Source organism: Phodopus roborovskii, unplaced genomic scaffold (assembly GCF_943737965.1).
Source record: "Phodopus roborovskii unplaced genomic scaffold, PHOROB, whole genome shotgun sequence".
Classification (NCBI taxonomy): domain Eukaryota; kingdom Metazoa; phylum Chordata; class Mammalia; order Rodentia; family Cricetidae; genus Phodopus; species Phodopus roborovskii.
In genome coordinates this window covers 1,422,400-1,447,016 of record NW_026126576.1, presented here as the reverse complement: position 1 = coordinate 1,447,016, position 24,617 = coordinate 1,422,400, and the positions used below count along the sequence as shown (strand labels likewise).

General features: G+C 42.4%; 1 protein-coding gene across 1 annotated transcript in view; it reads left to right on the top strand.

The window, feature by feature from the left end:
- Frmd4b (FERM domain containing 4B) overlaps window positions 1-24,617 on the top strand; it is a 177,105-nt gene that overhangs the window by 95,782 nt on the left and 56,706 nt on the right. The window contains exons 6-7 of the mRNA XM_051203522.1: window positions 16,676-16,732; window positions 17,544-17,566. Coding sequence (XP_051059479.1) covers window positions 16,676-16,732; window positions 17,544-17,566 — 80 coding nt within the window. The remainder of the gene's footprint in view (window positions 1-16,675; window positions 16,733-17,543; window positions 17,567-24,617) is intronic.

Sequence of the window (24,617 nt, the reverse complement as noted above, 5' to 3'; positions counted from 1 at the left end):
CATTTAATTGGCTACATATGTCATAACTAATTTTGCAACAAGCATGTAATAATTCCCACGTTAGAAAAGGAGGATTTTCTCCTGAAGTCAGTAATTCCTAGATGGTGGACACCAGCCAAGATCGGCTTTCACTCCTTTGAAAAATGGAGAACACTTTGGCTTCCATCATGACATGGGGCAGGAGGACTATGCAACCTTGAATCCCAGCTTCACCATTTGCAGGTGGAGTGATTCTGAGCTTGCTTCCTCACCCATGAAACAGGGCTGATACCATAGCTCTTTACAGACTGGTCCAGACTGGTCCTGAGGAGCCAACAAATAAGTATGTAAGAAAAGCTCTCTGCTTGGGCAGGGAGTACTGTGTCAAGGTTTCTTTCTTTCTCTCTTCCTTTCTTTCTTAATGTGTGTATTTGTCTGTGTATACCTGTGCACTGTGTGCATACAATGCCCATTGAGGGCAGAAGAGGCAGTCTGAACCCCTAGAACCAAAGAGGGTGTGGGCAACCATGTGGATACTGGGAATTGAACCTGGATCCTCCAGAAGAGCAGTCTTAACGGCCATTTCTCCAGCTCCAAGTAAAGATGTATTATTTCTGTTGTCAACAGTACTCTCCAACACCTGAGGATCATGTAAGAACCTGTCCTCATGCATTAGCAGTATCTGAGCATATACAGCCACAATTAGATACTGTTAGTTATGTTTTTTGATAAAATATCTGACAAAAGCAATTTAAGGGAGGAAGGGATTATTTGGGCTCACAGTTTGAAGATACAGTCAATCAATCATGGGAGGAAAGCATGGAGACAGGAGTGGGCCTCACTTTCTCCTTTTTATTTAGTCAGGACTCTCATGGAATGTTGTATGTGCTGTTCAGATATGTGGGTAGATGGGTGGGTGGATGGGTGGGTGGATGGATGGATGGATGGATGAAATGCCTAATCTGATGGAGGCACAATAGTCCTGAAAACAAAAGTTATCTTTGTATATTTACTTTGGTAAAATACCCAGATATATAGGGCAGTAACTTTAGCAGGGAGCATTTTTCACTCAAAGGTTTAGTTTTAACATCAGGACTATAACTTTCTCCTGATTCATCCCTTTCTCCCTTTAATCATCTCTGATTATCTTGTAAGCACCTTGCACTTTTTTATTCCAATGACTAGTTTTCTATCGGAATGCTCTCCTACTACAAATTCAAATTGTCGTTGTAAATTGTTGCCGGGCTGTGTTTAAGCAATTAGAAGGCGGTAATTAAAGCCTGCTGTGTGTGCAATCTTACATGTGTAAGGGTGAGGACAGAAGCTGGGCGCCTGGTTCTCACTGTTGGTTTCATAATGGTTATTTGTCCCTTCCCCAGTCTTCCCCACTCAGGTATCAGATGTGGGAGCCTTAGAAGCTGCATGCTCATTAGCAGTACCTGACCTATTTAGGCTCCCTGTCTTGCATGCATGACTATTTGGCCAAGCTCACCACACCTCCAATTTCCAGGGCAGACTCATAAACATTCATTCCCTTACTTTGAAAATGTGTTGGCGCAATAGGGTATAAAGAAAGTTCAGATTTGGTGGAATGGTGGAGCCAGTCTAACCATAGATGGGGGATAGTTTCCTCTGCCTGGTAATATAGTGGGGACTCTGCCCTCAGGTTGGTGGGGGTGGGGTGGGAGAGATGCTAGTGAGAATGAAAGCAGAAGAAAAGGGACCCACGGTCTGCTGGCACTGCCATCAAAAGTTTAGCTTTGGGCTAGAGAGATGGCTCTAAGGTTCCGACTGTACTGCTCTTGCTGAGGACCCGGTAACCACATCAAGCAGCTCACAGCTCCCTGCAATTGCAGCTCCAGAGGATCTCACGCCTCCAGCCTCCTCCAGCAATTGCACTCACATGCACACAAGTGCACACAAGCACACATACTCACACAAAGTTAAAATAAAAAAGTAAAATAATAAAGTAAAAGAAAACTTAGAAGGGGGTCTGGGGAGATGGCTCAGTTGGTAAATCACTTGCTATGCAAACATAAAGACCTGAGTTCCATTCCTAGAACACATGCTTGTGTGTGTGTGTGTGTGTGTGTGTGTCTTTCTCTCCCTCTCTCTATATATATATGTATGTGTATATATACATATACATACACATACATACATACATACATACATACATACATACATACATATATATATATATATCTCCTGGCCTGGTGATAACATGTGTAAAGTCTGTGTTGCTGGGGAAATGAAGACAGCAGGATTCTTGGGAGCTTCCATCAGCCAACTTAGTAATTGGCTAGCCTTGGCTCTCCACCACTACCTCCTGCCTGAGACACTGCCTTCAAAAGCAAGGTGGCAGCATTCCTGAGAAAGAAAATTCCTGAGGTTGACCTCTGGATTCCACAAGCACGTGCACACATACATGCACGTATGCACACACATGAATACATTCGTACACACAAAAAATATAGAGGAATTCATTTAAAAAATACTTACCTTGGTAATATCTCTTGGGTGCTGGGAACTACCTAGGTAATGGCTGTACAGCAAATATCTGGTTCACAACTTGTGTGTGTGATCCATCCTGGCTCAGATCTCTCCCTGGTTCTAACGTTTTGTTTTAACTGTTTTTCTTCTTTTTTTCTGAGCCAAGGTCCCACCTAAGATGGAATATTGTCCCTACTCTGCAGTCCCTTCTGTCTTCCTGTGCTTTTACTACACTAGTACATTTGAAGAGAACAGGCAGATTGCCTTGGAAAAATGTTTCTCCACTATTTGTTTAACTCTGGAGTTTCAAACACATACCAAGCTGGGTGTGTCTCCGGAGCCTGGCCCCTGCATCCTTTCCGGATCCCCAAGTCTTCTTCTACATACCGAAGATTGAGGACCACAGGTCCTGTAGGGTTACTACAGAAATGCTGTGGGGTCCTTCAGGATGTCTCACAGGAGGCAAAGAGTACAAGTACATCCCACTTAGAATTAAACTGATGTCTGCTGGGTTTCTACACTGTGAGGCTACCTTGTCCCTTTGTAATAAACAAATTGCCTGGAGTCGATACTTAGAGAATGTCCTCTTTCCCTACACTCCTGGCCAACCATCTTGTGTTGCCAGGGTGGTCACCTTCAATGATGATTTTGAATTCTGACACCTTCACACTTCATCTAAAGAACAGCTTTTCCTTCTTTGCCTTCTTTACCCTTTAAAATGATTTTAAGTAATCTGCATGGGTTCATGGGCTCCTCTTTATTTAATCTGCTGCTATCTAGCTCTGCCATTCGTTTTAATGCTAACATCCCTCCCCACTGTGGCTAATGGAATCCCCTTTAAGTTGGATCCTGTGCCCGTTTGGTTTGTCCCATCACTTGCTCGCTATTTGTTTGACTTTATTTATTTTTATTTATTTATGGCTGAATGCTAACTCCTGATTCTCTTCTCTCTGTCTCTGGTCTCCCAAGAGCTGGGATGACAGACCTGTGCCACCCCTGCCCGTCTGTACCCTTTGCACACATCCTTACTTTCTGATACAATGGGACAAGCCCAGGCTGTCCTTGTATTTTTATTGCCATGACTTTGGAGTCCACCATTTTTCCTTTAGTGGAGACTAGGGTCTGGTTTCTTTTTAAGTGAATTGGAATCTCATTCCAAGAACAAATTATTCAAGTCCTCTGTCTGTCTTCAACTGAAAGTAAACTTTACTCACTAGCCAGGGCAGTACCCGGGGAAAGTATGGTCCAGTTTACCCTCCTTCCTCATGTCTGTCACCACAAGTTCATCTACATTATATTCCTAAAGTTGACAGCAGGGCACTAAATCGCATACCCCTCTTTTCCCCTCTCCCCTGCCATCCTCCCTCTCTCTCCTTCTTCCCCTCCTCTTTCCTCTTTCCCTCCCTCCCCATCCCTATCTCACTGTGATCAAGTTTCTGTGACGCTGTCTGCAGACACTTTGGTCATGATGCCTGTATCTTTGCAATTAGGGTACACACCCATAAAACCTCCACACTTGTTTTCTTGTGATACACTTTACTTCTTGAGATTATCTTTCTGTCATTTTTCTTTTCATCCTCCAAAGTCCATGAAGCATGAAGGCCAGTTGTTCCTTGTGTTCTTACTATATGTGAAGCCAGTGAGGCCAGAAGAGTAAATGTCTTTTGGGGATCTGACACGTCTCTGTATCTTGGCTCCCGTCTGTGTGACTAGAACCACTGCTCACACACTCCACCTACAGTGTCCATAGGTGTGGCCTGCCTCACAGTTCAAAAAGGGGAGTTGTTTTGTTTGTTTTTTTTTAACTCTTAGTTAAAGATTAAGCAAACCAAGTGTACAATGAATTCACAAATACAAGAAAGACTCCTTATTAAAAGAATACTCCATACTCTCATCACTTCAGGGTTCATCTGCACATCGTCTATGAATATTATGGAATACCTGCTGTATACTAGGGGGAAATTCTAGGTCCTGAGGATCATGCTTTGGCCAAAAATTCCATGTTGTTAATGATTCTAACAGGCAATAAAGAAGGTTTAAATAGCAGCCACAAACAGTGTGCAGGGAAAGATGGAAGATGGTGTGACTGCCAGGGAAGATGGGGAAGGTGGAGAAAGGCTATGATGAGACTGGAAATTCTGCTTGTTTCATGATTTATGTTGAAGTATCAGTACAAATAGCAAAGTGCATAGAGCCAAAGTGCACAGCTCAGTGAAAATTCACAAGTAGAACATGATAGTGTAACCAGTGCCAATATCAAAGCAAAGGAGCACTACTAGGAGCTGAGAAGCCCCTGGTGTGTTCCTTCCCAGTTATGAATCTCCTCCAAGTTCTATCTGTTAACCATAGTTATCAAAGTTTTAGCTAACCCTGTCCTCAGCAGAGCAGGAGTCACTGGTGTGTGTTCCAGAACATTGTCTGGCTCCTTGAGTTCCTTTGCCGAGATTCATCAGATCCTTGTGTATAGTTGCTTCCCACAGAAAGTGCCCACAGTCCACTTTCTCTCTGTGCATGAGTCCACAGTATCTCTATACCATAGCTTATCCACTGATGGATGTCTGGGGTAACACCCTAGCTGTTATCAATAGCACTTCCATGAAGATGCTAATGATTGTTTTGTAGTGGGCACAAGTACTTATGTCTGTGACTTGTATACCTAGGATTACCATACGTTATGTACCTAGACCATAAGGCATATAATATGTATTAAATTTTAGTAGACCTTGCCCAGAAGTTAGTCTCAGCCCAACGTACAGTCAGCCAGTGGTAGCAGAGGAGTGCCTTGTATTCAGCATACAGCAAACCCAGTTACACCGGGTCTGATGCAAAGAACTGCCCCAAAGTATTACCACCTGCCTGAAAATGGAAGTAAAGGGACAAAAGGCTGTTGACACCATTAACTTTCATGAAGAATCCTATGCAATGATGGTCATCAGACAAGTAACAGGATGAAAAAGAGGCCTGCTGATAAAAAGAAAATATGAAGTATTGATTCTAGCATAGAATTTGATGACCTTCATAGCACAGACTCTGTTTACAAATCACCGTTGAGAAGTTTCTGGAGAAGCATGCTGTGGTTTCAAAAGAAAAATAGAGGTTTTTGTTTGGTTGGTTTTTTTCATTTGTTTGTTTTTTGCTTGTCAAGATTATTTTCAAATTAAAAAAAAAGAAATAAGTAGAAAATAATGCCAAATGTCAATAAGAAAAAGAAAATAATGCATTTGTCCTATCACATATATAATGAACATCGAGTCAATTTTATGGAATAACAGAATTTGACAAAGTGTCCCAGAACTAAGCAGATAGCATAGAAAGAGATGTAATTTCATGTGAACTTGAGGTGACATTTGGTGCTTGACTATAATCCCAGCACTTGGGATGTGGAGGCAGAAGGTCCAGGAGTTCAAGATCACTTGGCTGTATAGGAAGTCTCAGAACAACAAAACAAAGAGTGACATCATAAGTGTTGGTGCAGAACATGGCATTAAGAGAATTGAGGGGCCTTAATTTTTTTAATTGCATGCCTTTATTCATCTTGTCTATGTCAGCAGGGGTGGCCTGGAATGGAGAGGGAGTGGGCAGCATTCACAATGCATTCATGGATGTGTGAGAGTCAAAGGGCAAATTTCAGGGATCGGCTCTCTCCTTCTCCTGTGTGAGTCCAGGGGATCAATGTTCGGTTTCCAGGCTTGGTGGCAAGCATCCTCACCCACTAAGCCATCTTGAGTACCCAGTTTCTTAAAATTATATTTGCTCATTTATTTTATGTGTAATCATTGTGTGGGGGGGCAACACATGCAGGGGTGCACATGTGGAGGTCAGGGAACAATCTGCAACAGTTGGTTCTCTCCTACCACATGGGTCCCAAAGATGAGACTTGGGTCATCAGACTAAGGAACAAGTTCTGGAAGGTGATGTGCCATCTCACAGTCCTCTTTGGGCTTTGAGGGGTTTTGTTCTTGTTGTTGTTGTTTTTTTCTTTCTATGTTTTCTTTTTCTAAGATAGCTTCTCTGTGTAGCCCTGTCTGTCCTGGAACTCACTATGGAACCAGACTGACATCACACCAGGTGCCTCTGCCTCCCAAGTGGCAGGATGAAAGGTGTGCACCACCACAGCCCTACTTTCTTTGGGCTTCCTGATCAATGTTTTACATTCAATTTTCACTTAACAATCTAGAAAACTTAGTGAAATTGATGCTTCTTTCCTCTGGTAGTTTGAGTGTAATTGGCCCCCATAAGCCCACGGGGAGTGGCACTATTAGGAGGTGTGGCTTTGTTGGAGTAGGTATGGCTTTTTGGAGGAAGTGTGTCACTGTGAGGGTGGACTTTGATGTCTCATATGCTCAAACTACATCCAATGACACAGTTCACTTCCTGTTGCCTACAGATCAAGACGTAGAACTCTCAGCTCATTGTCCATCACCATGTCTGCCTTCACACTGTCATGTCCCACCATGAAACTGTTTTGTTTGTTTGGTTGGTTAGCTGGTTGGTTGGTTGGTTGGTTGGTTGGTTTTGGGTTTTTTGTTTTTTTTTTTTTTTTTTTTTTTTTTTTACTCTCTCTGTAGTCCAGGCTGGCTTCAAACTCACAGAGAACCGCCTGCCTCTGCCTCTCAAGTACTGGTTTCAAAGGCGTGCACCACCACTACCTGGCTAAAACTGTTTTCAATTAAATGTTTTTTAATTAAATGTCTTCCTTTATAAGAGTTGCCATGGCCATAGTCAAAGCAATAGAAACCCTAAGATAGTCCCATTTTCAGATGAGGAGCTATGTTTTAGAAAAACTAAGCCACCCAAAACCCATGTTTCTTTGGGTGATAGAAAGGGAGATAGATTGTGGTACAATCTGACACCACAGGCCAGAGGAAGAGCAGGTCCAAGGAGAAAGGCCCAAGGGACACAGTGCATGCCCAACTGACCACTGGGACGTACCCAGCAGTGGACCTTCACAGCTTCTCACACAGAAAGGGAACCTAGTGTCCTGACAGTAGAATGCAATTAAAGAGTTCACACAGGTGAGTAGTGCATTACTCCACACTTCTCTACTTGCTGGGGCTGGAGGTGTGACTTAGTGCTAGAGTATTTGCCTGGCATGGACTAGACCCCAGTAGTCCCATGCCAGCATCACAAAATAAAAGAAAAACAAATAATAAACAAAAGAGATTTCTTAGTTACCAAAAGTATTTCGCTAACAATGTCATGTATAAAAAGACTTATTTCCCTAAGATGAAGATATTAGTGAGTACATCTGATATCTGAAGTTGGTAACACACATGTGTGACGATGCATCTAGTTGTCTGAACATGATGGCACACAAATAGTTATAATCCCAGAATTTGAGAGACCGAAGCGGGAGGATCCCAAATTAAGACCCTGTCTCCACAAAACAAAACTTTAAACAAAAATGAGCAAGAGCATCAGGCTGTGCTCTGAGGCCACTTAATATTGTTTTGTCTATCTCAACTGTCAAAACTTACATATGGTAAGTGATGAAATAGGAGTTTTCTTTAAGTAAGACAACAAATAGAAATAATTAGATGCTGCAAGAAACACAGTTAGTTTAAAACTAAATTTAGTTTGGCCAATATAAAGCTGTCAGTCCACAAACTTGAGCTTAATTTCTCTTAAGAACCAAAGCAAGTGGCCAGTGTGCAGCTCACCATGGCCATTAAGATTTAAACAAAGCAGGAAGGAACATAGTCAACTTGGGCACTAAGGCTTGGAAACTTCTCCCATGGGTCCTCATAAAGGGCTATTACATGATGTAATCAACAGTGTCCTCAGTAACCACCTGGGGTTATTAAAATAATGACTTCTGAGTGTTGTTGCATCGTATTTCAACTGAAGCCAGTGGAATAATGCTGAGACATAGTTTCCCCCAAAAGCTGTTTTATCTAGGATAACCCTCAGGGCTCAATTACGTAGGTTTCTAGTGACTCTAGATTTTCTGAAGAATAAAACATTGGAAATCTGGAGCAACTGTCCTTAACTAGGGTCAGTCTTGTCCCCTAGGGGGACATCTGCAGTGTCTGGAGACAATTTTAGCTGTCACAACTAGGGAAAGAATGTTGCCCACACCTAGTAAGTAGACCATTGGTGCTACTTAGCATCCTCGATGGGGCAGCATCAGAGCTGTCAGTTGCTCCAAGCTTGCAATCTAGAGCAGAACTCTTCAACTTTTTCTATCATGACTCCTTTTTGCCCAAAAAGTTTTTACTTGACTCAGGGTGAATACAATAACTTCACGAATCACACAGTGACATACATTGATTTTAAAGCAAGTCTTTGGTATTACAAGTAATTTTACCACTTATTAAGGATGAAAGCAAGTATGCAACCTAGTGAGATGGATATGTTTATTCATTTCACATGAAAAAATTAAATCTTGGCTGAATATTTGACACTGCTGACTGATGCTTTGATTTTATAATCCCTAGTGCTGAGAATGGGGCTTAGTACAAATTTTCTGGACAAAATGACAGAAGTATGTTTAGGGTCATTTTAGAAACTGTTGGAATTTCTGACCTAATCCCAAGGCCAAATTAATTGAGTGATTTTTTTTTAAAAAATAAATGCAACTCAGATCAGCAACTTGAGCAGCAATTGTTATAGTGTTTCTTTTTCTTTTGAAAAAATATGTGTGTTGTATTATATATGTTACACATGTACAAGGAGTGTGGCATTCTCTCCTTCTACTGTGTGGTTCCCACAGGAGAAACTTGGGTTGTGAGGCTTGGTGGCAAGTGCCTTTACCCATAGCCAGCTTGCCTGCCCCTTTTCTTTCTTTTCCTTCCCTTCCCTTCCCTTCCCTTCCCTTCCCTTCCCTTCCCTTCCCTTCCCTTCCCTTCCCTTCCCTTCCCTTCCCTTCCCTTCCCTTCCCTTCGCTTTCCTTTCCTGTTTCCAGATGAAGTCTCCAGCCCAGGCTAGCAGACTAGTCTCAAACTGGCTGTGTCGCCTCCTGCTTTCACTTCCAGTGGTGGTATTATAAGCGTTGACATCATGCTTGGTTCTCAAAAGCCATTTTTAAAACATCTTTTAGTTACTCTTTGACCATTTCTTACATGTATACAATGTGTCTTGATCCTGTCTTCAGCCCGTTTCCCCCCTCTTTCTCTGGCTGTTCCCCAACCAGTCTCTTGCCCACATTCACATCTGTCTTAGTCACTAAATCTATGACCCAGGCAACTTATAAAATAAGCATTCAGTGGGGAGCTTGCTTACAGTTTCAGAGGGTTAGTTCATGACCATCCTGGCAGGGTGTATGGTCGTGGTAGGCAGGCATGGTGCTGGAGCAGTAGTAGCTGAGAGCTTACAAATTATTCACAAGCAAGAGGCCCACCCCCGGTGACACGCCTCCTTCAACAAGGCCATGCCTCCTAATCCTTTCTAAACAGTTCCACAGACTGGAGACCAAACATTCCAATATTAGCCTTTGGGGGCCATCCTCATTCAAACCTCCACAACATCCTGTCCTCTTTGTTGTCCTTGTGTTTGCTTTATTTTTTTGCTTTTGTAAGCCATGAGTCTAATTAGTGCTGCCTGCAGCGATGTCCACTGATCTTGCTGGCTTGCTCTTGTGTGAGTCTTCAGCAGGTACCCACAGCTGCTGTGGGTTCATGGCTGCAATGGCCATGCTGGTAGAATAATGTAGATACAACCAATGATCAGATATTGATTTATTGATTTACTTAGAGATTTACTCAAAGCACTGTTTGTACTGCCTATTTGTCAAGCACAACCTCCCTTGCTCCCTGGAACAGAATGACATGGAGGAACAGCTGAGACAATGGGTCGTTGACCTTCACAGCTTGCTGACTGCCATGCACACTTCTGTAAAACCTTGCTTGCTTTCCCAGTCCACCTTGTAATTTAGAGTATAAAGTGAGGATGCAAACTGGACCTGGCATGGGAGCTTTCAGGAGCTAGTCTGGCTTTGGCCCACCAATAGCATCTCTTCTCTTCCACGCTCGCTGATGTCAGAATGCTTAATCCAGAAAGACTCCCTCAACAATGTCATGTCCCGAACACAGCGTCTCACAGCACCCCTCCTCATCCTCTGGCTCATTCCACCACTGTCCGTGATCAAGCATTAACTTTTGAAATAAAACATTTTACCAAATACAGTTCATAGGTATACCGATTTGATAATTGCACCCTCAAGAATGATGATAGGGAAATATAAGAAGTCTTTGTTTTCTGTCATTAAGCTCTTATGTTCATGTAAGAGCAGAAAATTTGACATATTCAATAAATACACTGTAGTTTATAATAATATCCAGTCATCTCAGGTCTGAGCTGAGGTGTTTCAGACAGTGTGCGTTGGTGTCACGTGGTTTGTGTTTTATAGAACCAAGTCTTCAGTCATGTCCCATGATCCTGTGACTCAAAGCAAGCCAGCACGATGTAAACACCTCAGATTCATTCCACCTTTGATTTTGAATTATGTTTAGGTTATTGGGCATTCAGAATTGTTCCACTGTGACCAAATTTTTCATCACCCCATTTTCAATTACACATCCCATATGGGGTCACAGTTGATGGTATAAGATGCTGTGGTCTAGAAGAGTAAATGAGCAATGTATCTATCACAAGGGGGTAGGTATTGACTCATATACTCGGAAGATGTAGTCAGATGTGGTAGATGGCTTGACCTGCTGTAAGCATAGTAATCCCTAAAGTTGGAAGTAGCCTGTTAATTGGGAAGAATAACCTGCAAAGAAAAAGAGCTCGGCTATCCCACAAGCCTGGCTCATCTCTGAGTTGGCAGATTTCTTTGTGTTTGTATGTTATCAGGAAAAACTGGGAACAGTGTGTGTGTATTTGTTTGAATCTTTAGCACATCTGTTTGCTGTCTTAGGGAGCAAAGCACACTGAGAGCATCCTACCCAGAATCTACGTCATCATTGCTAGCAATGTCTGAGTTCCAACTAGACAGGGAAGCCAGCCTCACTCAGCAGTGGAACTAACCAGGTACCAGTGTCAAGAAGACTCTTCTGTGTGTGGTCATTCATCCCATCTGGGCCATATCTTCCCATCTGGGCCATATCTTCCCAGCTTTGTCTCTAGTGACAGAAAACTTTCTTCCCTTGGTTCTAATTGGAAAAGCCCTGGAAAGGTGTCTGGACCAGCATCTGTCACTTACCCCCCAAAATGATGATTACATTTCCAGTACAGCCAAAAGAGAGCAAGAGAAGTCATTTCCAAAGGAGAATTACTTGTCAGGCAAAACAGAAGGGTATCTACCAATTCAGTAAGATGGGATATTCTTCTTCTTTTAAATGAACTTTAAAACTTTGGGTCATTTCAAACTTACAGAAGAGCTGGAAGAACAAACAGCACAAAACATAAAATACGATTACCAAATCATATCAGTTTTTAATGGTGTACAACGTCCATGTTTATACTTTTTCTGTGCCCTGTATACAGATTTTAGTTGAGTTACTCAAGAGTGAATTACAGATAATAGCAGTTACCTCCTAAGAAAGCCACTGTGTCTCTCTCAAGATCAGGGGCAAACTTTACATAGCTACGTTACCATGATCCAACTTGGAACATTTAACACTGGACCCATACTGTTACCTAGTATACAATTCATCATTCCACCCTCCTTCACCTTCCCCTTGATCCAGGATAACACACTGCAGTCAGTTGTCATGACCCTGTGGTCTCTGTTACTCAGACAGTCAGTATAGTGCCCTAAGTGTAGGCAGGATGTTTTCTGGGATGGCCCTCAGTTTGCTTGTGCTTCATGAATGGTTCACTATTAAGTCTAGTGATTTTGTATGTCTTTTGAGACAGGATCTCTCTCTACGTAACCCTGGCTGTCTGGGAACTCACTATGTAGATTAAGCTGGCCTCAGATTCACAAAGATCTGCCCTCCCCTGCCTCCTGAGTGCTGGGATAAAGGTGTGACTTATTTTTGACAGGAACTCTGCACCATGTTATCCTGGAGGCAGCTTGGACTAGCTCCTGCCAGCCAATTCTCACATAGCTTTTTAACCCCCAGTTCTGTGAAGTTATATTGGTCACTTCAGTAGGCCATGATGGGAATATGGTACCTCAGAATAATCAGCTAATGCTGTAGCTAGGAACTTCTAAGCCTTGGGCTGCAGTTTTAAGATACTTATACTTACTGGTACTGTGTGTGTGTGTGTGCGCGCGCGCACACACACGCACACACACACGCACACACATGCGCGCATCCTAAGTGCACAGCATCAGAAGTCATGTGGTGTTTTTCTGTTCTCATGTTCACATTCTTGTCACTGGGTTGAGATAGGATCAATCTGGTTCTCTATGAAGTAGACTTTCCATTTCTCCCTTTGTAATTGATGAGTGATTATGAAAAGACAATATTCATGTTATCCCTGTAAGGATGTACTTACTCTATCTTGTTTCTAATTGAACTTTCATTTATTGAAGATTATTGTGTAGGGCTGTGGGAATGTAGCTCAATAGTACATTACCTAGTGTGTATAAGGCTCAAGTCTCATGCCCAGAACCATAACTATAAGATCAATAACAACAAAATATATTATTTTTAAAATCTATTAGTATTGTAATAATTTAAAGCAATAATTTTCTCTTTCATTTTGGTATTTATTTTCTTATTTATTTGGCAACACTAAGGTTAAAACTCAGGACTCATGTATGCTAGGCAAATGCTCTACCTTTGAGCTGAAGCCTCAGACTTTTGCACATTTTTTGTTGATTTTTACAACTTTTTTAAATATAAACTTATTCTTAAAATAGATAATTAGCAAAAGATTAGGAAACATACTGACCCCTCCCCAACAGTTTGTTAGTTTACAACATATTGTTATAGTGTAGAATATGTTTCCATGAAATACAGCATCCATCTAGGATGAACTGAATGAGTCCTCAGAAATGATTTCCTGTCCTGCTATTGAAAGTGTGATTGCTAACATAATTCCATTGTCAGTAGAGGTAACATTCTGGGTCATTTTGCAGTCTTGCCTGAACCCACATTTTACCCAAAGCATGCCTTTGAAAGATTGCAGGGTGAGAGACTTAGTAATGAAATTATAGGTTAGCGGTGCAGAGTAGAATGGGAAGAACTCAGGACAGGCAGTCTGGAGCCACAACAAAGAGGGAGATTGGATGCTACAAGCCATCTCCGTGATCTTTAGTGCTAACTTGGGTCCTGTTTCACTCAGCTCCCTTTCTGGTCCTAGGACTTTTTCCCCTTCAGTCCCCTTAATTGAGGACGTAGAATTCACCTCACTAGCATGGTGAGAGGGGCAAGTTGGACAGTGGTTGAACTGCTACTGCAGCTCCAGCCAAGCACCAGGATACCATTCAGCTTCCCCGTGTGTTCAGCCCCACCATTGGCTCCCGTCTCTGGCTCTTTGTTTGTTGCTGGCAGCCATGGAAACCCACTGAAGGATGTCCTCACCTTGCTCTGTAAGGAGCTCCCTCTCGCAAGTGTTAGCTTGCCCTGTATCCGATTACCTCTGTTGCCAGGGTTGGTTGGAGATAAAAAGAACTCTTCTGCTCTGGGCAGTCTACAATTTTATAACAGTGTGGATAGTTCAGTTTTAATTGACTTTTGCCAAATAAAAGTGTTGAGGACTGGACAAATGGGTTGTTCCTGATGGATGCATTGTTTAATGAACTCTATGAATGAGCCAAGTGACAGTGATCAATATGAGGGCTCAGAATGGTTCGCCTCTAATAGCTAGAGCAGGTGTATGTTTTAGGTAGAGGTTATATGTCAGGTGAGGTGCAGAATGAGAATTATAAAACAAAGTGAGGCTTTTTGACAAACTGTTTTCTTCCCTGTCTGGAACAAGGCTTGAGACATTCCTTCACCCCTCCTTCCCCTTCCCCTCCAAAACTGGGTGTGGGCTACTTTAGCTAAGAGAGGCCACAGGTGAGCTGGCGTCTGCAGCCTGAGTGTGGTGCTGTCTGAGCCTGGTACTTTCCATGCTTCAGTCCCTCCTGTCGGCATTTTTAATATTTAATGACCCTTCCGAGGTAGGGAATTATTTGGCAGCTCCCTAAGGGATATCGGCTTTAGGTATCTATCTTTTTTTATCTGTCTGCTGAACTTCCATTTGCTAAATGGAAAAGGTGGTGTCTAGAATGTTTTTCAGATGACTCATCTAAGGTTTTGATGAGGCAAACGGAGTCCGTGGGAATCCAGGGAGTTGGCAGGACTTTTCAGCTTACTTTATTCATCTTTGGTTTTTATAAGACTCCAAATAACACACCTTTCTCTTCCCTAAAATGTGAGTTCTGGCCTATTTTCAAGCTCAGGGATTTTGTTGTTGTTGTCCTCTGGGCACCTCTGCTCCTTCTGCAGGAGTTCCTTTGTGTTTGAATTTAAGGAATTTGACCTTCCTAAAATGTAATCTAATCAACACTCACCTCACCTGGTGGATTAGCCACTCATCATCTCTCCGATTAGAAAGCCCGGTGTCTTGCTGGGAAGACAGAGAGAGCCATTGATTCCTGAGCTCTGCCTGGCTTCTCTTTGATTTTATAATCAGTTCCTGGAAATTGTAGGCGAGCTTTAAATTCCAAAGCTTGGGGGTCTGTGAACTCTACACTTGAAACAAACCTTTGAAGCAGATCTTCTGCTTTGGGTTTCAGTAGGGAGGACCCAACTGGGCGTTGATGGGTGAATTAAGTTGTTTTTATTTTCTAATATAAGGGAACTGACAATTATCCCTACTAATGTAACACCCTGGGGTTTTCCTTTTTCCCTTCTTTGTTTTTGTCTTTAGTGTTTTGATGGGGGAGGTGGGGTGTCAGAACAAATTTATGCAGTTGGTTCTCTCCTTAATCTCATGAGTCCCAGGGATGAATCTCAGATCACCAGGCTTGTTAGTTGCCTCTTGACCCATCTCACTGTTCTGCTTTCCCTTGTCCATTCACTCTACAGCTTCTGTAAGAAGCATTGCTTGTTTTTTTGTTTGAGAGCTCTAATCAAGTCAATGCTGAGTCGATCTCAGTCTTTGCAGAAACCCTCACTAAGTACAGTGTCCCCTGTAAAGCTCCTATTGTGCACTGGCTTAAAGCGATTTAGTGACTCCCAGTGATGGACTTGGGATAACTAACAAATGCTACAGTTCAGGTTCAACAGATAAAAGGGAGGAAGAAAGAGCACAGGCAATTCCTAGGCCTTTAGACTCTGTGCACGGTCAGTGCTAAGGACCCTGTACTGAGCAGGGAAGGGCTGGCATGCATTATTTCTGTGCATGCTAATCCTTACAAGCTCATATGCCCCCCCCAACTTTTAATCTGAAGTTCCTCTATGCTGGCTTACTGCTCTAAGATCATGTGGTACAGTACTGCCATTTACACTTGTCATACATTGAAGGTGTTAAGTGCCAAGCTGGTCTTGAACAAGTGCTGAAGCACTTTTAAAAGCATGTGCCACCACCGCAAGACTTAAAAAAAAATCTTGGTAATCAAGCCCCAGGACCCCAGTTTTCACTGGGATCTTGAAGGATGAAGAAATAAAAGGATGGAAAAATGATGAATTTGGGTTCATCAAACTTTCAGAGCAACAGAATTTTAGACTTCTCCACATTTGCTGCGACTGATGTTTAAGAGTTCTCATTTTAGGGAGGCTGGAACAAATATTAACTCGGCCGTACGTTACTGACAATGAAGTGAAATTATGCCTTAATAATGTTTGTATCGTGTGTATGCTGAAGTTACCATGCTGTGACTTGGATAGGGGAAATTATCTCAGGAAAACTCAGAAATAATAATACTAATATAGAAAAATCTTCAGAGCTTGCATTACACAGGGAAACCCTGTCTCAAAAAAAAAAAAAAAAGAAAGAAAGAAAGAAAAAGGAAAGAAAAGAAAAGAAAAGAAAAAGAAAAAGAAAAAGAAAAAGAAAGGAAGGAAGAAAAAAAGAATTTACAGAATTAAAAAAAAGTATTCAAATATTTTCACTTAGAAATTTCCTAAATTTTCAGCCTGCAAATTATTTGTGTTTTTTAAGTAAAAACTCCCTACCCAGTGAACACACACACACACACACACACACAGGGTCTGCCTATCCCTCCTTGAGGTCTCCTGCTCACCCCCCTCCCTTGCAATGGTATGCTCTGCATTTGATCCTAAACTGGAGGTGCCAAGCTGTGACAGCTTCTTCAGCTCCACCATTTGCTCCAGCCCAGGGAAGACTTGTATTCAGTGATGCTCTCCTCTTCCACCCACAGGGGCAAATTGAAGTAGACAGTGAGACCATCTTCAAGTTGGCAGCCCTGGTTTTGCAGGTAAGAATTCGCTCACAACTTCTAAGAGGCTCCCTTTTGTTTCTTGCTAACTGCCCGCAACTCTGAAACTTTTGCCTGTCCAGAACCTGAAGGATTTTCAAACCAGGAAATGGTTTATCAGTGAAAGCTGTGACCTGCTGAATTCTGTTTGCAAACCGTTTGCATGAAGTCGCGCGTGTGATAGTGTTTCTGAAAGACATGACAAAGTTTAGATTGCACCAAGGAGAAAGAGGTCAGACTGTATTCCTGGAAAAGGACCCCTGGTTACTTGAACTTGGGAGGCAGCAGTTGTTAGAACAGCTGTAATTTTCATTTAAATTTAGCAACTTTTGTACACGTTTCCTTGAGGTTGTGTAAAGAATCCTTTAACTCTTAAAGGCACTGGCAGTTGAGAAGCAAAGTCAGTTCCTGCACTTGTTTAAAAAGTAAAGAGAAAGCAAATAGTGTGTGTTGATTTACCTGGGTCATAGTCTAAAAAGTGCATCCTGTCAGAAAAGTGTGACACTGCAAGGCAAATGTATTCAACCTGTGATCTTTGAAATGCAACAGAGAGATGATTATGCTTCTTCATATGTACATATGAAGACTGTATGTAATAATATACATACATATAAGTCACTTCTGTTAATGGTGACACACATCTCATGTATACTTGTATTTTCTTATCCATAGTGACCATGGAGATAGTGCTCCTTAAGCACTTTTCTGAACAGGAAACTCTGAACTTTGGGAGAGGGAAAATAAACAAGAATAAATCATTCATTGAGCTTAGCATAAATACATATTGATCATGTCTTTATTTTTATTTCAGGAAAGCAAGGGAGATTATACCAGGTAATGATTTATTTTCTGATGTTACTATGTTGAGTGAGGTTCCCCAGTTGTGGAAAGAGTTGTTTTAAATAATAATGGATGTTTTAAATAATAATGGATGCAAACTCAAAAGAAAGCCGTTCAAGGCTGGCGGTTCATATCTCTTCCTTCACATAGAGAGCTATTATTTTGGTAAAGGACTCTGAGAATGAGACTTTCTCACAGTTTTTAAGGGCACAGTGACAGGAAATTATAATCAGAAGCCCTCCAAAGTTCTAGTATTGTACCACATCATTTATTGAGATGGAGAAATCTAAGAAAAGCTTTGCTAACTTGTGCTGTTTTTTTTTTTTTAAAGCATATAATGATGCTGTGTGTAAGGAGTTCTAACGTATGCAGAAACAGATTAAATCCATCAGCTGCTTAGTTAAGGGATTAATAGGGGCTTTTCTTTTGCAGCTGCCCTGAAGGGGCCTCACCCTTCATACACTTGACCTAGCAGTTGCATTGTTGTTACAAAGACACTGGGGCTAAATTCTTCACTGGCCACAGCGGAGAGTGTTTTTGGGTTGTTTGTTGGTGTGTGTGTGTGTGTGTGTGTGTGTGTGTGTGTGTGTGTGTATTCACCCTAACTGGTGCTGCCCATTCAGTGCAGTGGTCCTGCAGAAAAGTGGGAATTGTCAAAGCTGGAGGGGGGGCCAGTGATGGGAAGCAGTGCCCAGGTCAATGGCCCATTGAAAGCCTGGCCTCTGCCATGCTAATGTTCCACTTCTGTGAGCTTTGCCCAGAGATTATTTCCAGATCACCTAGTACTCATCCCCAGCCAAGTTTCTGAATAATGTGCTCAGTAATGGACTGATAAAATAATGCCTTCCAAGCTTGACAGCTCCCTGTCCTTGAGGAATAATCCACTTCTCCTCACCCTGCTCAGCCAAGGTGATAGAGTAGGGGTTTCCACTTAACACCCCATCACTCAATTACTCACCACTCCCTTATTGAGAGCATTTGGTGTGCATGTGTGTGTATGCTTGTGTATATGTGAGTGTATGTGTGGTTATGTGTTGATTTATCCACAGGGTCTGATTCCATCCATGACATTTCACAGAAGGAAATCATGCTTTGCCATTATCCCCTCATCTTATCTTTATCCCCCTACTTCTAATCCCATTGGTCTTCTCAATCTCTCTTACTTTCATATATACACATACGTGTATATGATTTTGCACACCATACAGCCTGTGTTGTGTAGGGCGGTTATGGAGTCAGTTATAATGGTTTCGGGCTCTGTCCTGTAGGTCACTTACTCTCCCTTTCCCACCCCTGACTCTGAGATCTCAGCCCCTGTCAGTCTCAGCTCAGTTTTCACATTACTACCAGGCAGCCTCGCCTACAGGACGGCTGTGAATTAAACATGTGAAGGGACTGGAACAGTATCTGTAGCCATCAGCTCTCAACTGTTCTTCAGCTGTTACAGTGGGTACTGCCCCATCACTGGAATCAAAATTCAGTGTGGCCTCATGGCTACTCTAAGAAGAGTTTTGGGATAAAGGTGAGTCCATGAAAGCTGTAAATATGTGTTCAGGAACACAAAGGACAAGAATGATTTCACCAGCTTTCCTTGGTGAGAGCCCAGGACCTGACAGAGAGGGAGGCTGCCAGGCACTCACCTGGAAGAATGTGAGCATGTTAGCTCTGGATGGTACAGTTTGCCCTTGCTGACTTAGCTCCAGCCAAATCTTACCCAGTGCTTCCTCATCTCCAGCCCGGTTCTAGCAGTTTCCTTGAGGAGCCCTAGGCTGAAGATATGTCATCCATTGTCTTAAAACCAAGGAGCAGAGAGAACACAGAACTGAGTCTTGCACAGGCTACCAGTGTCACCCCAAATGAGTCATTTATTCTTTCCAAGCCACGGTTTCCTCATCTGTAAATTGGGGTCTGGAGGAAGTTAGTGGTGCGGAAGAATTGTAAATTACAAAGGCATTAATTACTGATAGCAAGGATGAAAGAATAAATAGCATGAGTAGCTGTCACTGAAGGTGACACTAGAACAGAATCCATTACTACCCACACCTGTCTAGTCTCCTCCCCAATGGGCACTGTATGTTCTTCTGCCAAACACTTTTTATAGAACTAATAATGTAGGAAACTCAGTCAATTTAACATATGATCCGCCAATGTCATCATGGTTAGATCAAAGACTGTAGGCAAATGGACTCAGCCATGGACTGCCTGTATAATCTAGAAAAAAAAAATCAGTTACCTCTCTAAGCCTTTGCTTCCTGGTGTGAAAAATGGGACTTCTAATAATTGTAAATATGCCATAGGTTGGTAGGAGGATTTAATTCATGTTTGTGAGATGCCTAGAGCCATTCCTGTAGTCATTGCTTTAATATCCCACCAGAATTGGGCTGTTGTTTATTGGTTGTGGTTTTGTTTTTAGACAGTGTCTCATGTGGCTTAAGCTTACCTGAAACTCGCTGTATAGTCATAGATGACCTTGACCTTCTGATCCTCTTTCCTCCTCTTCTCCATTGCTGGGATTGTAGGCATTGCCGTCTTATCTGCCAAGTCCATCAAATTGATAGACATATGTACCATTCCCCTATTATAACTATGAGTTGCCTAGATTTTAGCTGCTGTAAATAATGCCATGGTGAACATCTGTGTATATCTGAAACCGAAATATTTATGTTTGGTTTTTATTTTTTTAAGACTATAAATTTTATTTCTGTTTTAATTTTTTTTAAATGGGAGGTTATCACAGCTCACATGTTGTTATCAAGCTTGGTAATATTCATGCTTGAACCACCTCCACCCCCTCTTGGTTAATTGCTCTCAAGCATCCAGAAAAGTTTCTTTCCCATGGGAAATAGGTGCATTTTTATAACACCACCATAAATTGGGACTATGCTTCCCATTTGAAGGTGGGTGTTAATATACCCTATTCTGACCCCCCACAGTGAAGTGAAAATTGAAGTCACTCGTTTTCCACTTACAAACTGAAGCACCCTAGCACTTAGCTACTTGGCAAGGCTTAGCTTTCAGGATCTTAAAAACAAAACCAAAGAGAACCCCTTTGCCTTTACAAACTCACTTGTGGCTAGCAGCTCGGTGATAAAGCCTGGCTGGCTCAGCTTTCAGGAATTCTCTATTGGCCTGTGTTGTGTTACCAAAGCACTTGTTATCTTTGCAGTGTAAGGACCGACTTGGAAATTCAGGCTGTCAGCTATTTAAAGCAAATGGAAGTTGCCACTCCACTCCTAATGAATGTTCTGAGAGCAGGGTTTCCTACTGGTTATGATAATGTTAACTTAAGTACTTACTCCGGAGGATCCCTGCCAGGAAGCAAAGTAAGCGGGGGGGGGGGGGGGGGGGCTTCTGGAAGAAGAGTTTGAGCAAAGCCTGTTTGGGGAATAAGAGACAGCGGCCAGCAGAGGTGGATGGTGCAGAGAAGCACTTGGGTCTCCAGGTTAGGGTGTCTGGATGCAGTGGGAAACTAACACTTCAGAGGTAAACAACAGTGATCACAGGCTCTTTATTCAGTTTTAGAAAGCAGCAGCAATCAGTTCCCAGAGGCCAGGAGCTGTACTGAGGGTGTGAATGGGCAGAGAGGTATTAGTGATGCCCTGGAGCTTTGGAATTTAACCACTTAGTTTCAAATCACTTCATAGATATGGCAGCTGCCCTGTCTGAAACTCAGTTAATCTCAATTTTGAATATATAATAGCAGCCTGGTGTGGCTGCCTTATTACCTCCGCCCCCTTTGTAGCCCTGTGAAAATGGCGTTATTGCTGTCCCACTTTACAGGTAATGACACCAAGCATTGGAGTGCTGGACAAGTCAACTGTGTTATAAGTTTCCTTGTGTTACACAAACTTACCAGCAGGGTGAAGATGGAAACTGACATTGAAATAGACAGAACTGAGCAAGTCTGTCTTATCTGGGACAGGGCTTTAATGAACCAATAAGACCTTATAGTGGCTGGAGAGATGACTATGGTTACAGGCACTGGCTGCTCTTCCAGAGGACCTGGGTTCGAGTCTCAGCACCCACATGGCAGCTAACAACAGTCTGTAACTCAGGTCCCGAGGTCCAATGCCCTCTCTGGCTTCCATAGGTATTGCAGTCATGTGGTATACAGACATCTGTGCAGGCAAAACGCCTATTCGTGCAAAATAAAACCTCCCCCTCCCCAAACTTTTTTAAAGAAGACTTTATTATGTATGGAAAGAAATTCGGCATACCCACACACAGACGGGAATGTGCTCATCATGGTGTTTGGTTAATGTTAAACAAAGGAGCTGGAGATGTTGCCCTTTGATAACATGCATGAAGCCCTGTGTTCAGTCCCCACTACTGAATAAAACTAGGCCTGTTGGTGAATTCCTGGGAGGCAGCAGAATCTAAAATTTGAGGTCATTTTGGGCTATATGGTGAAGTTGAGGCCAGCATGGATTACATGAAACCCTGTCTCAAACAACTAAATGTCAAACCAAGGTTCCCATATTTTCTCCAAATTTTCAGTATACTCATATACACAGAATTTTCCAAGAAGGGCCACATCAGCAGTATTTAATAATGTCTGAGCAACATGCTGACCAGTGTGCTGTAGGTTCCATATCACTCACCAGAGTCTTGTGGAGCACCAGGGCCTTTGTGTTTTACAGTTTATGTGCAACTAGACAACAGAAGCCCCAAATAGATCAATCCTGTTCTCTTGACCTATTGAGATTCTCTCCAGGAGAGTGGACCAGACCAGGGCACTCATGACAACTATGTGAGCCTGGGGTGAAGCTCAGTATGGCGTTGACAGTAGCTGTCCCAGACATTGACCAGTCAGTCTTCCATACCAATAGAGGGTGGTGGATATGAATTACTTAGACTCCTCAGAGGCAAATCATCCCTCGAGCTAAGGGTGACTTGGTAAGGAAGGCATCTTGCATTCCTGCTGATACATGTTTGTATGTCTTTTGGTGTGGTTCTGGAAACACAGAGTGGTAGCGGGAGCTGTAACATAATCTAGTGCAGTCAGCTGTGCTGACATGGCTAATGCACATAATCCACCTGTTGGTGTGTGTAGTGAAATAGCCACCATGTCGGCACCTGATCTTATTTCCCATGTAATAGGTGTCTTTGGATGGGCTGCATCACCCGAGGCAGGCAGTAGAGACAAAGCTTCCAGGCCTCAGGTTGACTGTTCATAATCTTGACTTCTCTAGTAAGAAGGTTCCAGATTTTGACTTTCTATACTTTTGGAGAAAACAGCACTTGTGTAGATTCTTGTTCACCCGCCTACCAGTTTTTCCAGCTCTGGATTTTAAGAATACAGGTCAGCCCTGCTAACGGTCATTTTCCATGTGCAGTCAGTCTCTGAGACTTCCTCATTTTACAAACTGAAATCTTGTAACTATTAAATAAATAGCTCTCCAAAGCCCCTGTCAACTTCTGCCCCTATCAATATGGTGAGAGCTAAAATACTTTTATTTATAATATTTACAGATTTTTGTGTTAACCTGCTTTTCAGCCTAAATAATTCTTACATATTTGATTTTTCCTGCTAGCTATTAAGAGTTGACAGTTCAAAGCAGATATGACAAGAGTCCTCAGCAAGCTGGATAATTGTAGAAAAAAAAAATCTCTCATCACATCTTCATTCTTAATCGAAATTCTTTAGACTTAAAAAAAAAAAAAAAAGTTGACAGTTGATCCTAGTCAACCCTGCAACCTTGCAAGTTTGGCCACAGAAGGAAATGTGATGACAAAGGAGTTCTGGCTGACTCACAGAGCTTTCTAGAGCACTAGCAGATGCCCTGTGTTGGGACAAGTCTTTGATAGAGGGGCTGAGAGGAAGAGTGTGACACCAACAAATGTATTTGACTGTGATGTTCAGGTTACACTTTCATCTGCCACCAGTTTTCAAACTCTCCAACACAGAAGTGACAAGTCACTTTCAATTTCCTTTCCCCCTGTAGTTTATTACAGACCCTTAGAGTTACCAGATTTAGCAAATAGAAACCTAGAAGGCCAAGTTTAATTGGAATTTCAGTAAACTAGCAAATAATATTTTAGTGTCACTGTCCTAAGTACCGATTCTGGCAACCCTAACTTGGCTGTTTACTGAGCATTCTCCTCAGTGACAACAATTCCCAGGCAATAACACAGTGGTAAATGCGCTTGCCACCAAACTGAGAACCCGAGTTTAATCCCTGGGGCTCAAGTAGTGGGAGGAGAGAACTGGCTACTGTCCTCTGACCTCCACACCCTTGCCATGGCAGGTGTGCCCACACTCCCCAGAGACACAAATACTCGAATACAAAATAAGAATAAACATAATAACAGTGGCTTCCTTGCCAGCCTGCTCTGAAAGCGATGGTAGAATGGAGTGTTGGGTAGAGTCTTATTTGGAGCACTGTGACAGCAAAGGAAGGCAGGCATTTACTGTGCACAAGCTCATACCTTCCTAACATCTATTACAATATTCTCAAGAACAGTGTGAATATATCGCCATGACTCCTTTTAAAATGAGCTTGGAAGCTGGGGCAGGGTGGCACATACCTTGACCCCCAGTACTCAAGCGGTAGAGACAGGAAGCTTGCTATGAGTTAAAGGCCAGCCTGATCTACATAGTGAATTCCAGGCTAGCCAGGACTGCCAAGTGAGATTTTTGTCTCAATAACAATAATAATTTGGAAATTTGGGCTTAAAAGGTGAATTTATCTAAGATCACAAAACTAGGAACAGGGAACTTGGAACCAAATCCAATTCAATATTTTATTTGTTTTGTTTTGTGTTTTCTAATTAAAATTTTATTCTATTTTATGTGTATGAGTAATTTGCCTACTATAGGTCTGAGTACCGTGAGTGTACCTAGACTGGTGTCTGCAGAAGCCAGAAAGAAGGCATGTGTGCCTAGTGCCTCCAACCCCCTAAACTGGAGTTACAGACAATTGTGAGCCTCCATGTGGGTGCTGGGAATTGAACCCTGGTCCTCTGGAAGAACAGCCAGCACTCTTAGCTGTAGAGCTCAGAGATTTTGTTTTTGAGGCAGGGTACCATGACTCTCAAGCTAGCC